Consider the following 16,918-nt stretch of genomic DNA (forward strand, 5'->3'; position numbering starts at 1 on the left):
ACAATTTGTGAAGACCATAACAGCAGTCAGCATTATACTCATATGCCTTTGTGAAACCCTTCCTCACCCACCCCATAACAATTTGTAAATCTAGGTCAGGCTCATTCACAGATGGATCAAAATTGTGGGCTACTTTGCTTCCCTCCTAAATCTCGCTAAAAAGACAGAAAAGATTAATTTTGAAAAGAAAGACAGATACACACAAAAAAATACAGGTCAATAGATTAATGTTTAAAAGTTGTTATCAAATACATAAAGGAAAATCTCAGTGAAACAGAAATTATACAGAATAACTGAGATAAGAGAGAACAGTCAGGAACCATAAGGAAAAGCCATCATTTAAAGACACAAGCTGGAGAGCTTTGCTGCAGAAAGTAGAAGCAACATCCAGTGCTCCAGATATTACAACAGGACTAGCCAGGTGAGAGGATGCCAGAGAATCTGTTACTTGTAGGCCTGGCAGTAATGGCAAGGGGGTCTAACCTCAGATAAAGATAATAAGAATAGGAGCAGTCTTACAGATGGCTTCAACACCAGTGAGGAAAGGGGAAAAATCTAGTCAAAAGGTCATCATCCACTAAAGTAACATCTCCAACAGGAAATCCAAGTCCTTTCTAATACCACTGAAAAGTGTGCAAGCAATAGGAGCAGTTCCTGTCTAGTCTTACAAGGAGCCTGAGAAAAATAAGAGATAAATCCCAGATTGGAAAAGACATAATTAGTCAAGTGGAAGCTAGGACTGTTGCATCCACAACACTGAGGCAAACAGAGACAAAGAGATTAAAAAAAGAAGGAATAATATGAGAAACAGAGTAGTGAACAGGATGTTTCAACTAATGGATACCAGATATTCGAAAAGATAATGGCTTATGATATTCCAGAACTGAAAAAAGACATAGGTCTTTAGATGAAAAGACCACCTTGAATATTAATAAGAATAAAAAAATAAACTTATTCTTAGACATACAGTAATGAAAATGCAGAACATCAAGAATAAGCAGTAAAACCTAAAAGTTACCAGAGGAAACAAAATAACTTTGTGCTTCAGAAAGAAGAAACAGCTCAGACAAAAGGAGCTGATCTAAGGAACAATGAGCATTAAAAGTATGTTTTACAATGAATTCACCCAACCCTTCAAGAAAAGATTTGTCTTATGTAGTTTACACTGCTGCAAAACATGGAAAGAAGCAGATGAAAAGCTCCTGCATCCATTTTGCTCAGCATTCCCACTCCTAGGTATACACCCTAAAAAATCTTCACAACACATGTGTATATGGAGGAACATACACAATGTTAATTTGGAACAAACGTTTGTCCATTAATAAAAGAATGAATAAACTGGTTGACTCATGTAATGGCAATTAATATGAAGGAACCATGGATAATTTTTTTAAAATACAGATATGTCCAAATAAAATCCACTGAATTATACACTTTAAATGGATGGATTGTATGGCATCTGAATTATATTTCAAAAAAACTGTTACTACAAAAATAAATCATCTGAATAGATTTCTCCAAAGAAGAAAAGATGTTCAACATCATTAGTTCTTAGGTATATGAAAATCAAAACCACAATGAGATACTACCATTTCATACTTACCAGGATGGGTATAATTTTAAAAATAAAGAATAATAAGCATTGGCAAGGATATGGAGAAAGTAGAACCCTTATATATTGTTGGTGGGAATGGAAAATGTAGCTGTTTTGGAAGACAGTTTGGCAGTTCCTCAAAAAGTTAAATATAAAGTTATCACATGACTCAGTAATACCCCTTCTGGGTATATATTAAAGAGAACTGAAAGCAACATCTCTATAAAAATTATTTATGTGAATGTTTATAGCAGCTTATTCAGAATAGCCAAAAAGCAAAAACAACATAAATGTCCATCGATTGATAAATGGATAAACAAAAAGTGGTATGTCTATTCACTGGAATATTATTCAGCCATAAAGACGGATGAAGTACCAGTACATAATACAATATGGATAAACGTTGAAAACATTAGGTTAAATGAAAGAATCCAGACACAAAAGGCCACATATTGTATGATTCCATTTACATGAACTGTCTGGAGTAGGTAATTCCGATAGAGACAGAAAGTAGAATAGTGGTTGCCAGGTGATGCAGGGGAGGGCAAGGATGAATGCGGAGAGACCAAATGGGTGTGGTGTTTCTTTTAGGGGTGATGACAATATTATGGAATTAGATAGTGGTAATGGTTGCAAAAATTTGTCAATGTACTAAAATGCACTGAATTGTACACGTTCAAAGGGTAAATTTTATAGTATGGGCATTATAACTCAAAAAAATAAAAGAAAAATAGTCTAAAAACAGTCTAAATCTACAACAGCAAAATGTAAAAATGTGACAAAGCTTGATATCTGGTACATCGATATATACTATACAATCTCCATAGTTTTTTTCTGTGCCTGAAATATTTCATTTCTAAAAAGCAAGTATAGTAATTTTTTAAAACACTGTGGTATGGCATGGGCAAAAAAACAGCTTACCAGTAAAGGGAAAGGCCCAGAAATAGATCTAAGTTTAAACAATAACAGTATATTTTAAAGAATGCATTTCAAATCCTAGGATGCGGGGAGCAGATTATTGAAAATATCGAAAGCCATTTAGAAAAATAAAACTGGAAGTAAGCTGAAGTATATTCTATACTCTTTCCAGCTCTAAGTGTTCAATGAAATTGGGAGGTCCAATGCCCATTATCCTCCTCTAGGCAAAAAAGAAAAAAAAGAATGAGGTTATTCTAAAAAGATCTGATAATAACATAGTATTAACAATGCTGTGGGCCAACTGATTTATTGGAATTAGTTAAAAGGTTAAGTTGTAATTCCAGTTTTACCCTGATCACCAATTAATACGTTTATTGAGTAAAGTCCTATATACAAAGCTTGCTATATGCTTAAGTGCTATGTTGATTACAGTATCTGAAACAGTATGATTAATCAGAAAACACTTCACTGAATAAGTTTTAAATAACGAGAAAAGAAACAGCATTCATTCATTCAACGTTAGCATCAACGAAGCACAGAACAGTGATGAACAAAACAAACTGGCATAGAGGAGGGAATAAAAGCCAAGTAAGACAAATAAATGGCGTAATACTCATTGAAGAAAAGAGGGACAGCAAGGATTTGGAAAGGAAAGCAAAGAAATTGGCTAAAATATGAGAGAGCCCACAGTAAGAAAGCTTAATAGGAACAAGGCCTTTTTATAAGACAGGGCCTTAAATGGCAGTAAAGTTAACCACCATACCTAAGGGAAATAATATACATTTCTCACCAAGTATCTTAATAGGATTAAAAATATCTTCAAAGGATTTTTTTGCTCTACAGTTTGAACCAGTTGAAAAGGAATGAGAATGTAAAGAGACTAATTAGGACTATTTTCAAATAATCTAAAGCTAGGTACTAAGTAGCTATATAATGGACAGAAGAGTGAATTTGAGCTGTCTTCCAAATAGACAGCCTGAAATCATGTGGTGACAAACTGGGGAAGAGGAAAAAAGGCCAAAAAAAAGAAATTGTTAAGAGGAAAAGAACATCATTTAATTCAGTCTACCCAGAACTGTACCTGTTTGTGGCAGCATCTTGAACACTGGCGTTTTTATGACTTAATAAACTATCTTCTCTTGTAATCTAAGAAATGAAATCATAAATAAACATTAAATCTTTGTTTGAGGATACTAAAGTAAGAAAAAACTTACATTTCTTTCCTGTAAAAACAGAAATATCAGTTTGCTTCAGTTCCAAAAGAGGTAATCATACCTTATCTATGGAAATATCAATATTGCACCTATCCAATCCTATCCCATATCCAAATAATCCACACTTCCACTTTAGCATATTAGTATATAAATTCACATGCTTCACTAACAGCTCTCTATTAAAGACACCATGTGTGTTAGTCAATTTATACGGCATCTCAAAATAATTTTTTGAATTTACATAATAAAAACAGATGTTAAGCTGTATATCTGGCTATTTACCCTGAACACAAGAAATATTTTCAGAGGGAATTCTAAGAAATGTTTCTAAAGAAGTTAGTTAACAGAGGTATCATTTATATACAGTAAAATACACACGTTTTTAATGCATGAGTTAATGAATTTTGAAAAATATATACAGCTGCTTAACCAACAGCACAGTGAACATCATGTAACATTTTTACTACCTTCAAAATGCTTCCTTGAAGTTTCCAATGCAATCGTATCAAAATCCTTACACATGGCAAATAATGATCTGTAGTTTCTATAGTTTCATATAAATGAAATCATTATATCTATCTTTTGTATCTGCCTCTTTAGAGTAGCATGATGTTTTTGAGATTCACCCATGGTGTTCCACTTATCACTAATTGGTTCATTTTTATGTATTGAGTAGCATTCCACTGTATGGATATACCACAATTTGATTATCTGTTTACCTACTGATGAACATTTGGGGTGTTTCTAGCTTTTAGCTATTACAATAAAGCTCCAGAGAACTTTCCTGAACTAAGATCTGTGTGAACCTACGTATTCATTTCTCTTGGGTGAATACCTAAGAGTGGAATTGCTGCGTCATCTGGTTAAGTATATGTTTACTACATTGCCAAACTCTTTTCTCAAGTGCTTGTTAAACACTTTTTTTATTCTTACCAGCAATGTGGATTGCAGGAGCTCCACCACTGCCAACATAGGAAATGTTCACTTTTTAATTTTAGCTATTTCAAAGAATGTGTCTGTATCATGAAGTATGATTTTAGCTGCAGATTTTTTTCATAGATGCCCTTTATCAAGATGAAGTTCCATTCTATTCCTGGTTTGCTGTGAGCTTTTAACACGAAAGGGGGGCGAATTCTGTGAATGCCTTTTCCACAGGACTTGAGAAAATTTTATTTATTTTTTAATATACTCAACTTTTTTAAAATTAATTTATTTTAGTTTCAAGTATACAATACATTGTTTAGACATCTATTTAGTTCGTAAAACGATCACCCCAATGGCTCCTTCTCTCCCCTGACCCTCCACCTGGCCAATGTATTAATGCTAACTACATTTTCTGTGCCATGCTCCCCATCCCTGTGACCATCCATCAGCTACTAATTTGTACTTCTTTAACCTTTCACCCCCTTCTCCCAGCCCCCCAAACCTCTCTCCCCTCTGTCCATCACCGAATTGTCCACTATATTTGTGAGTCTGTTTTTGATTAGTTTGTTCTTTTTATTCCTTAGATTCCTCAATATAAGTGAAATCATATAGTGTTTATTTTTTTCTGTCTGACTTAAATACCTTGTAGGTTCATCAATATCTTTTTCCATCCCTTCCTTTTCATATGTAAGGGTCTTGTTTTCTTATCCTTTCAGTCACTCTATCTTTTGGTTGGAGTGCTTAATTCTTTCTCATTTATGGTTCTTATTGATAGGAATATAGTTGTTACCATTTTTTATTCCTGTTTTTGATACATGTTTTTTCTTCTTAAAGAAGCCCCTCCAACATTTCCTGTAATACTGTCCTGGTGGTGATAAACTCCTCTAGTTCATTTTTGTCTGGGAAGCTCTTTATCTCTACTTCAACTCTAAATGCTAGCTTTGCTAGATAAAGTATTCTTGGTTGTAAATCCTGGGTCTTCGTCCTGTTGAATATTTTTTGCCAAGCCCTTCTGTCTTGCATAGTTTCTTTTGAGAAATTAGCTGCCAGTCTTATGGGTGTTCCCTTATAAGTAACTATCTGTTTTTCTCTTGCTGCTTTTAATATTCTTTCTTTGTATTTAACCTCTGGCATTTTAATAATGATGTGTCTTGGTGTGGGTCTCTTTGGACCCCTGAGTTTTGGAATTCTCTGAGCTTCCTTGGGTTGTATGTCTATTTCCTTCACCAGGTTAGGGAAGTTTTTCATCATGATTTCTTCAAACAGCTGTTCAACATCTTGATTTTCTTCAGTTACGCCAATCAGACCGATATTTGGACCCTTAATAGTGTCCCATATGCTCCTTAAATTATTTTTATAGTCTTGGCCTCTTATCTCTTGCCATTCAGATTGTGTGTTCTTGGCTTTCCTGTCCTCTAGATAGGTCATGTGATCCTTTTCTTTATTCACTGTTTATTCCATTTACTATACTTCTCGTCTCAGATGTGTTCTTCATTTTAGACTGGTTCCATTTTATAATTTCAATTTCCATCATTTATATTTTTTATTTCTTTGTTGAAGTTCTCACTGAATTTATCTATACTTCCCAAAAGTTCATTGAGCATCTTTATAACCAGTGTTTTGGACTCTGCATCTATTAGATTACTTGACTCCTTTATATCTGGATCTCTATTCTGTTCTGTCATATAGTTTCTGCTTCTTTGTCTTCCCATTTTGGCTGCCTTTCTGTGTCTGTTTCTATGAACCAAGCAAAGCTCCTAAGTCTCCAGGTCTTATTAGTGTGGATTTGTGAAGTAGTAGTACAGTGGCACAGAACTGAGAGGGGGTCGGCTGCAGGCCAAATTTAGCCCAATCCTCTGCCCCTCTGAGGCCATCTGTTAAGATTCAGCAAGCAATCCACAGCTGCTGTGCTTATAGTTACCTCAAAAGGCCACACCAGAAACCGAAGCCAGCTGCCTCCAGTGTGAGTCCAGGCGCTGCTCAGCAAGGAGCACTTGACTCTCCGAGGATACACCTGGATGTGGCTTGGGTAGAGCCACGAGTTGGGGAAGGCGGGGTTTCAGGGAATCCTCTGGGTGGAGCGACCTCTGTTATCCAGTTTGATGACATCACAGCTATGGCGGCCCTGTGTCTGGCGCACTGGGAGAGGGGAGGGCTCAACAGGGAACAATGAATACTGCCAGCACTTCTGTACCAAGCAAGTCTCTCCTCGGCCCTCACTCCAACAATGTCTCCCTGTAAGTCCCTGATGCCCCCTGTGCGCAGCTGAACCAGCACTGGTGCTCAGAGCGAGCAGATCCATCACCACGAAAATCTGCTCATAGACTTGGCCCCTTTAAGAGGCCTCTGCCACTGCTGAAGCCTCCATCCCACTCAGCCACTCGAGATTGGGCAGCCCTGCGTCCTCGCCCCATCCTACCTTCTGCCATTGCAGAGTGCTTTCTTGGATTTCTCCCTAGTTGTACAGATGGTTCATCCCAGGTGATTTTTCCTTGCTGCTGCTCCTTGTTTCCGTCACAACTCTGATTTGGTCACCAGAGGGATGAACAGAGCCTCTATCATCTACGCCATGTTTTTTTCCTCCAATGATACTGATTTATTAATAACAAACCAACTTTCTTCCTGAGCTAAACCCTACTTGGTCATGATGTATTATCCTTTTTATAAACTGAGTATGATTTGTTATATTTTGTTAAGGATTTGTGACACTATGTTCAAGAGGGGTATTATAGTTTCTTTTCTTGTAATACCTTTTTTCTGGTTTCTGTATTGGGGTGATACTTGTCTCATAAAATAAGTTGGAAAGTACTTCTTCCTATTCTATTTTCGGAAAGAGTTTGAGTAGAACTTATTATTCCTTAAATGTTCAGTAGATAGAATTGCTGAAGGCATCTGGTCCTAGTTTTTTCTTCATGGGAAGGCTTTTAAGTATAAAGCAAAATCTCTTTAATTTAGGGCTATTCAAATTACCTGTCTTTTCTTTGAATCAAGAAAATCCAAAAGTATAACTGAAATATAATGTAATAACAACTATTACTACCCCTGCTACTATAACATGTAGTTGCAAAGTTGGGGATAAACAGTTACTAAATGTTCAGTATGTGCCAGGCATTATTCCATGTGCTTTACGTTTATTATCTTATTTCATCCTTATAACCCACCTTAAGGTAGGTACTACCATTATCCTTTTTTTAATATAATTAAACTGAGGCACAGAGAAATTAACTAATTTGCTAAGTCACAAAGTTAGTAGGTGGTACATTAGAAATAGGATTCAAACTCAAGTTACCTGATTCCAGAGTCTGTATTGCTATATTTTATACTTATTTTTGTATGTATATGTTATGTTTTATGTTTACATAGGGGGAAGAGGGTAGATAAAAAGCATGGACAATATTCCTCAAGTCCTCTTAGTTCTCTTCAATGCTTGTGCCTGGGGAGAGCATAGGTAGAATACATCTTCTCAACAACAGCATAGTTTGAAATCCTAGCTGACACCATGACTTGCTGAGACAGGCTTGTCCTGGTTTAGTATGGAGGATAAGTCTGAAAGTTAGGGAAAGCCAAGGAAAAAATGGATTTTGAGAGCATAGATGCCATAAATTTCATGGGGGCTTGTTTTACTATATCCTTCATGATGCTACAGCCAACTCTTTCACCTTGTAACTTTCACTCTTGTTGCTAATAACATCACAATTCTCCAAAATTGGGGATAGATGTGTGGTTGGAAATAGAAGACTGATAAAAAATCCTAAAATCATGGACAATATTGATACCTAAATGTCACTAGATTTTCTGGCTATAAAAGTGGCCAAGATTTGGTACTCATTTCTATAGGAGTTTGACTTTTTAAAAAAACTTCTTAAACCCTAGAGCGTATTTACTCTTACTTTCCATCCCATGACTGCTCTCTTTTAATCTATCTTATATTTAGAATTTGGGAGGCATTTTGCCATATTGAGCATGTCTCTTCGTACTAATCTGTCTCTCTGTAATCACTAGGTAGGTCTCTCTTATTTAACACTCATGTATTTTATTCATATATTTTATTTGTTCTTCAGAGTCTCTCAACCCTAAGTTTCATGTTCTTTTTACTTACCAGGACTATGTCTATTAAAGGAAGCTTACCTTATGAACTGCTTCTACTTGAGCCTTCAAAATGTTACTCTTTAAGTCAGGAGGAACTTTCCTAGCATTCAATCCTGGGCTCTCAATGGCATTATTAAGACATTTCTCAGTCAGCTTCACCACTTCTTCCTAGATATTAAAAATAAACTAAGCAACTCTCAAAGGAAAGGGACTGATGAAAGTTCATATGCAGACCACCAGGAAATCATGTGTCTTCAGCAGTCTATAATTGATTCCAAGAACAGTCAACTCCTATATATGTAATTTCAAACTAAGGCTCAATAATCATAAACATGAAATATGAATTGATAGGGACCTCTAGAAATCATCTAGCCCAATTTCCTCTTTAAGCAACTGAATAACCAATTATATTATCTGGGACAAATGCCTGAATTAACTACACACAAAGAATGTGTGCCATTTGTTGTATAGTAGTCCCCCCTTATCTGTGGGGGATATACACTAGGACCCCTACTGGATGCCTGAAACCCTGGGTAATAGCAAACCTTATATACACTATGTTTTTTCCTACATACATGCCTACAATAAAGTTTAATTTATAAATCAGGCACAGTAAGAGATTAAAAATCATTAATAATAAAATAGAACAATTATAACAACATCCTATAATAAAAGTTGTGAATGTAGACTCTGTTTCAAAATATCTTATTGTACTATACTTACCTGTTCACTTAAAGTAAGCACTTTATGTCTTCTCTGTGGTATATCTGAACTATCAGCATCATTACTGTTGGCCTTTGGAGCCATTATCAAATAAATAAGGGCATTCCTTGAACACAAGCACTGCGATACCATGATAGCCAATCTGATAACCAAAATGACTTCTAAGTAATTAATGATTGGGTAGCAAATACAATGTGGATACACTGGACAAAGGCATGACTCACATCCTGAGTAGGACAGCATGAGAGTTCACCATGCTACTCAGAATAGTACGCAATTTAAAACTTATAAAGTGTTTATTTCTGGAATTTTCAATTTAATATTTTCAGACCATGGTTGACTGCAGTTAACTAGAATTGTGGAAAGTGAAACCACAGATAAAGGAGGAATACTATAATTAATTTCCACTGGACTTTAAGGTAGGCCCTACACAGGCTAATCCCTGTAGTTCTGGAACTGTCACCAGGTAGATGATTATGTTTGGGATTATGTAGCCACAAACTGGTCACTCTTAGGTATAGACTTATAAAAATGATAGCAGAGAGAAAACTCTGACGAACCTAAGAATGGTGAGCACAGGTTTGGTGGCCAGAGAGGTTGCGATGGATGAGCTGCTGTATTTTGACCAAGGTTATGATGTGCCTGGTGTGTGGGGAAGCAGCTGGGGTGCTGGTGGAAGTGGAAACTTGCAGATACCGACCTACTAAGAACTACCTGAGCTACCTGACAGCCCTGGATTATTCTGCTTTTGAAACTGACATAATGAGAAATGAATTTGAAAGACTGGCTACCTGGCAACCAACTGAACTGATCAGTACGAAATGGTATGATATTCCAGCCCATTCCATGGGTCAGAAAAATGACATTACTGCATGGCAAGAATGTGTAAACAATTCTATGGCTCAGTTAGAACATCAAGTGGTTTGAATTGAGAATCTGGAACTAATGTCACAATATAGATGCAATGCCTGGAAAGTATATAATGAAACTCTAGTTCGTATGATTGAACATGCACAGAAAGAGCTCCAGAAGTTCAGGAAACATTCGGATTTAAATTTTCAAAAGAACATGCAACTCACAGATAGATCTAAATTAAGAGAAATGGAGTCAACTTGGATATCCCTGGTCAGTAAGAATTATGAGATTGAAAGAACTATTGTGCAATTAGAAAATGAGATCTTTCCAATTAAGCAGTAATGGGGAGAGGCCAACAGAGAAAACATTCATCCAATAAGACTTCTGAAAATAAATTCGATGGGTAGAAAGAAAGGCAAGTTGGACTTTTACAGAAGATCAGACTTCTGAACTGTTAAGGGCAATAGCATCTTTTGTAAATCATTAGTGGTTAAGTTTAGAAACCACAGAAAGTGAACTGTTATATTCTATTTGTACATTAGCAAAATAAAAAATTTCAACGTGGTGTTACAAAAATGATAGAATAAAGCACAGTCCGGTCAAGAAAGATAAATATAAATTAATATATATTTATAAAAAGATTAATATAAAAAACATAAATTAATTATCATGAAAAGAAACTGGAGGAAGCAAATTAAGAAGTTTAAATTATCTGCACTATAACTGATATTTTGCTTAAAATAAATGATGATCAATAACAATTATCATTATTACTATGGTTGCTATTTAACACTGGTCTAAATAACAAACTCACTGTAAATATTTTCTTAGTTTCAATACAGCTTTTGTTCTATAAAACAGACTAGCTGCCATGTACAGGATTACACACTGCACCACTCTCAGATTTGAAAAGATTTAATTAATGTGCTTACTCTAATTTAGTGTTTGTTTGTTTCTTTTCTTTTTTATCCAGTAATTAAAGTCTTTAATAAAAATAATTTAGAAAACAAAACATATAAATAAAAAATTAAATGTGCCAGTGATAACCATCCAGAGATAATAATGGCTGACATGGGGTGTAGGCTTTATGGTATTTTTTTCATGAGAGTGTAACTATAAACACATTAAAAAAATTTTATCCTTTTTGTAATAAAAATGATTTTCGACAAAGTCTTTAAAACTATAGTTTTATTGCTTCTATCATAAGGAATTATAAAAATGTATAATATATTTCTCAAGTCTATTATTGAAACAGGTTACATCCAAGTTTTGCTTTTTGCTGGAGAGGATAACATGATGGTGAGCACCTTCACATGTTATTCTAGAGGTGGTTTTCTGTTCTCTTCGGGGAGATTCTGGCCATTCCCGCAGTACGAAGACCTCTCTGCAGTGGTGTGGTGTCTCTTGGCCATCTAAAGTCAACATTCTTTCTCTTTTGATGAACACTAACACCTCGCAGCTCTTTGGGTGGTATTAATTTGGTGTTTCTTATAGTGGCCTATACCTATCTGCCTTTGGTGGGACCCCAAAATCTGAATGTTTAACAAGCTTCTCCATGTGACTTGATACATATAAAATTCTGAGTATTACTACTTTGGACTAGACTGTATTTATGTCTGTGACCCGGTCTTCAGAATGGCTCCTATTAATTATAAGAAGTCCCTTTTCTGATCATGGCTAGTTCATACTACATAATCCATCAATCCTACTTCTGGATACCTAACCAAAGGAAACAAGATACACTCCCCTGTTCATTGCAGCATCTTCACAGTAGCCAAGATACGGAAAGAACCTAAGTTGTGTGTCTGTCTGTATACATGTGGAATATTATTCCGCATTGAAAAAAAAGAAAATCTTGCCATTTTCAAAAACATGAATGAAGCTGGAAGGCATTACATGAAGCGAAATAAGTCAAACAGAATTACAAATATTGCATGATATTACTCATAGGTGGAAACTAAAAAAAAAAAAAAATCCAACTTGTAAAAACAGAGAGTAGAATGGTAGCAGCTAGAGTCTGGGGAGTAGGGAAATAGGGAGAGGTTGGTAACAGGCAAAAAGCTTTCAGTTATAAGACAGACAAATTCTGAGGATCCGATGTATAGCATGGTGACTGTAGTTAACTAAGCTAAGAGAGTAAATGTTAAGCATTGTCACCAAAAACCAAACCAAAACAAAATGGTAACTAAGTGAGGTGATGGATGTGTTAATTTGATTGTAGGAATCATTTCACAATATATACATATATCAAATCACCATATTGTACACTCTAAATATAATTTTATTTTTCAATTTTATCTCAACAAAGCTGGAAAAAATCATGGCTAGTTCATATGCTTTGTTTTTTTTTTTTTCTAGAGTCAATTATGTTGCAGACTTGAGATTACTTGTTAATCACATTACAAGATTCTCAGAGCAACCTGCCTCTGACACAGGAAGATATTTTTTTTCTGCCTATATTAAAAACAATAATTCAACACACATCACAGGTAAGAGTATAAATTGTTACCATATTTCTGGAAGGTAATTTTGCAAACGTGCCAAATACCAAAGGCTTTAAAATTACCCCTGTACTTTGACCTAACACTTCCACTTTCTAGGAAAATAATCAAAGATGATTACAGATATTTATTTATAAGACTTTGTCACAGCACTGATTATGACAGTGAAAATTAGCAACAATCTAAATGTCTAACAGGGGACTGAGTAAACACAATGATGACACACTCATGCAGTTGAACTATTATTGCCTATAATGTGTCATTGAAATAAAGAAAGATGTTTATAATTAGTTTTAAAAAGCAATGTTATCACATTTCTATTTTTTAAAAATATATCACATTTCAATGTTCGAAAGTATATATCTTAAAAAATGTCAACTGTAGCTATCTCTTAATAGTGGGATAATGCAGGATTTATAATTTTCTGCTTTTTAAAATTTGCTTTAATTTTCTACAATTATCATTGTGTGTACTATAGAAAAAATTACTGCAATACAAGTTGAGTAATAGCTTTAAAATATTTTCAATTTATTTTCTTAGAGCACATAACTCCAGTGGCACCCAATTACTACAATGTAGATATATCTGCCTTGGATGGCTAAAATGTGGCAAACAGAAGACCAAAAGAATTAAAAGGACACTCTGATTCCTAATACCCTAAATTAGACCTGATCAGAAATGACTGTAGAGCAGTCCTTGGCTGTCAGAGTCAGCTTAGTTTAGAGCTTATGTCAGGGATTAGAGATCTAAAGTCTGCTTAAGTTCTCGGCCAGTGTAACAATCACTCTTCTTCCCCCTCCCCAAGATTCACCAGTCTTCATACCTTTTTAGGTTCATTCCAGTCGCTAAACTTTTGTCAAATTAATTATTAACCATCTAAAGCTTTCAATTAACCCTTCTGTCTCTGATCCTGCATTCCCCTACTTACAGAGAGTAAAAAACAAAAACAAAAACAAAAACTGACAATGTGAAAGAAGAGAGACCAATATAATTGAAAAATATTGACAAGGTTAAGAAGATGAAAGCCTTCCTGAAATTTAATCAGCTTCTAAAAAACATTCCTAAGGGAAAAAAACACAAAAGGGGAAAAAAGGGATTCAAAGGACAGCTTTAACAATGACTATGCAAGAAAGAAGAAAATCACTCTGCTTCATACTGGTCTCTGAAGAAATTCCAGTTAGTTATCCAAGGATGAAAGAACACTGCAGATCACCTGTTCCCCTTTCCTCTTTAAAACCAAACCAAACTAAACCAAACCAAGATGCACTCAACAGATCCTTGCTACCTGCTGTCTATATACAGGGGAAAAAAGGTGTCTCCAGATTATTATTTAGTGGGGACACCTGATACAATTAATTAGTTTTATCTCATTCAATTTATTTTAGTTATTTAATGTAAAAATAAGAAAAAATTTCTTAATTAGTCAAACAATTAATTGAAGTTTAACTGGTTTAACCCATATGCACTCTCCCTACCCAAAGCCTAAAAAACTCCAGAGGACAGAGTGGTGAAAGGTACAAAACATCTGAAGTTCTATTATTTTCCTTGTTTATACAACAGAGCAGCTACTTTCAAATAAATCCTTCTATAATTTCAAAGGGCATTCACCAAGTTCTTCAACTAAATTAATACCCATTAAATGGAATTAAGAGAAAATGGGTTGAATCAAAATAAAAGGTTTACAGCCATATCGCTTTTGACTGTGTGTCTAAAAAAAATTATGAGATGATGTTACAGTCCTAATGTTGCTGCCCAAGTTCCCTCCTTCTCTCCTGAGCATCTACCAATTTTATGAGTTCAGCACATACAGATTTCCCAGCAAAAGAAAAGAGAAAGTATTAGCTTTGGAAAGAAAAGATTTCTGGTAGGACTGGAGATGTGTGACAGGCACACAAAGGAGAAATCTGAATACCTGGTTGTTGATGTTAACATCGATGTTGGGATGATGGGGTGGTAATGAACTGTTTTCCATCTGAAGATGTTTCAGCTTCTCTGACGCATCTTTTAATGCTGGAGGAGGAAAAAAAAGGCAAAATAGCCCCTTATCCTGCTGGGTAGTCATAGCTGTACGAGGGTATAGACTCATTTTTTTTTTCCTAACACCAGTTACTAATAATTAAAGGTAATAATCCAGATTATCACAGAATAAATATATTTTCTATAACCAGGTAAATCTCTATTATTTTGATTAAGAGTTAACCTAAGTAGGAACACTGTCCTGTATCCATGCCACTCCTAAAAAGCTACTAAACATAGAATCTCACTAGCATGTATGGTTAAGAAAGCTTACTGGCCAAAAGATCCAAAGAAAGGGCAGAGATCACCTGTGACACAACCCTTTCCTTCATAACAACAACCCAAGCACCTGCCGAAGCTACTTTGCTGTGTTCTTTCCTTACACAGCCTAAAACTAAACTAATATGGAGCAAACTGATGAAAGACATGCATTTATTTATTCATCAATTTAACATATTATATATTGGTAACATCAAGTGTGATGCAGGACAAGCATTTTGTTTTCATTACGTTCCGCCTTAGCTGCAAAAGACATTATAAATAAAGTCCTCTAACCACTGAAAAGATAATACATTAAATACAATTCAGCTTTAAATGAACACTGTTTAAATTATCCACTTGTAATAATCCTATTTTACAGGGACTAATTCGGTATGAGTTTGAATTTTTACATGGTCACTTAACAAAAAAGCTATTGCATGCCTAATAATTTCTATATTAAATACAAAAGAAGGCAAAAGAAGGAAGAGAAAAGCTATGAAATCGTTTCCTCCTGCTCAAAGGGATCATCTTACAGTGTCCATCAATTAACTCAGTGGATCTCTCCATATTAGAATCAGCTGTAGAGCTTTAAAGAAATACTGATTCCCAGAGCTGACCCCGGAACAATGATATCAGAATTTCTGGAGGTAGATTTCTGGCACTGGTAGTTTTTAAAACTTTCCAGGTGATGAGAATCACTAATTCAACACTTACCTTCTCAAAATCTTCCACACTTATCTACTTACTTAATTGCCATCTCTTGGTTTACTTATGCTTCAAATTATTTGATACTAAATTTTAACATGATGATGATGAGACCACAAATCCTTTAGCTTATGCTGACAAATGAATACTGTTGGGTTTAGGGTTTTTTGTTTTTGTTTTTTTTCTGTTGAAATTAAGCTTTCTCTGCTATATCTGTTTGGCTGAGGAACACTGAGATTGTAGGATAAGCTATTTTTTAAAGTTCCTATTTAAAACTACTCACCTATGTGACTAAGGATTTTGACATTACGACCAAAAGAAAATAAAGAATAAATTGGATACCAAGATTATGAGACCTTAGTTCTTAATATCAAAACATTTTATTTTCCTTGACTTTGAGCAAATGATATAAATCTGAAATTGAATAAGTAAACTTGATCAAACTCCCAAACTGTAAAAGAATTTCTTCTGTCATAACTTCAACAGCATTTAAGCTCTGCATGGATACCTTCTATAATGAAGGGCTCACTCACTGGTAGGTATCTATTTCTGATATATGGCACAAACATTTAAAAAATTCTTTCCTATACTGATTCCAAATCTGCTTCCCGGTACTTTCAAATTGCTGGTCCAAGATTCACCAATAAAGCACTATGAAATAAATTCTTTGCTATACTGGGCTTTTAAATATTTAAAGAGTTATTATATCTCATTTGATATTTTCCTTTCTAGGCATCCCTAGTTCATTTTGCGATGTTGCCCAAAACAAATACAATTTCCAGAAAATGAGTACTAAATAAAGACTGTTTGCTAATACAACACAACTGCAGCACTGAAAAACCTTTTAAAATTCATATAATGAACATAAAATGGAATGTAAATAAAATCAGTACTGCCATCTCTATAATAGAGACTATATTTTAACCCTGGAAATACTCCATATTAAGCTAGTCCTGCTTCTGGTTGCATCTAAATCCTGATGGCCTTGGTGTGTTATATATTGCATCTTTCTAGTCACAGAGTGATCATGTCTAACAAAACATAGAGTCCAGGGCAGGGCTATAAAAACTGGAAACTAACCAAAAGAAATTATGGCAAAGAAGTACAAGAGAAATAGT

The 16,918-nt window shown here is 35.0% G+C and overlaps 1 protein-coding gene and 1 pseudogene across 4 annotated transcripts in view; one reads left to right on the forward strand and one right to left on the reverse strand.

The window, feature by feature from the left end:
* Positions 1-16,918, reverse strand: part of EPB41L5 (erythrocyte membrane protein band 4.1 like 5) — a 137,870-nt gene that overhangs the window by 25,498 nt on the left and 95,454 nt on the right. For all 4 annotated transcript variants that reach the window (XM_039872648.1, XM_039872649.1, XM_039872647.1 and 1 more), the window contains 3 exons: positions 14,731-14,828; positions 8,779-8,907; positions 3,594-3,658 (listed from right to left, as the gene is read on the reverse strand). In XM_039872648.1, the coding sequence (XP_039728582.1) occupies positions 3,594-3,658; positions 8,779-8,907; positions 14,731-14,828 (292 nt within the window). The remainder of the gene's footprint in view (positions 1-3,593; positions 3,659-8,778; positions 8,908-14,730; positions 14,829-16,918) is intronic.
* Positions 10,029-10,767, forward strand: LOC120610377 (pre-mRNA-splicing factor SPF27-like; annotated as a pseudogene).

This window comes from Pteropus medius, unplaced genomic scaffold (genome assembly GCF_902729225.1).
Source record: "Pteropus medius unplaced genomic scaffold, Ma_sr-lr_union100, whole genome shotgun sequence".
In the NCBI taxonomy this organism is placed as follows: Eukaryota; Metazoa; Chordata; class Mammalia; order Chiroptera; family Pteropodidae; genus Pteropus; species Pteropus medius.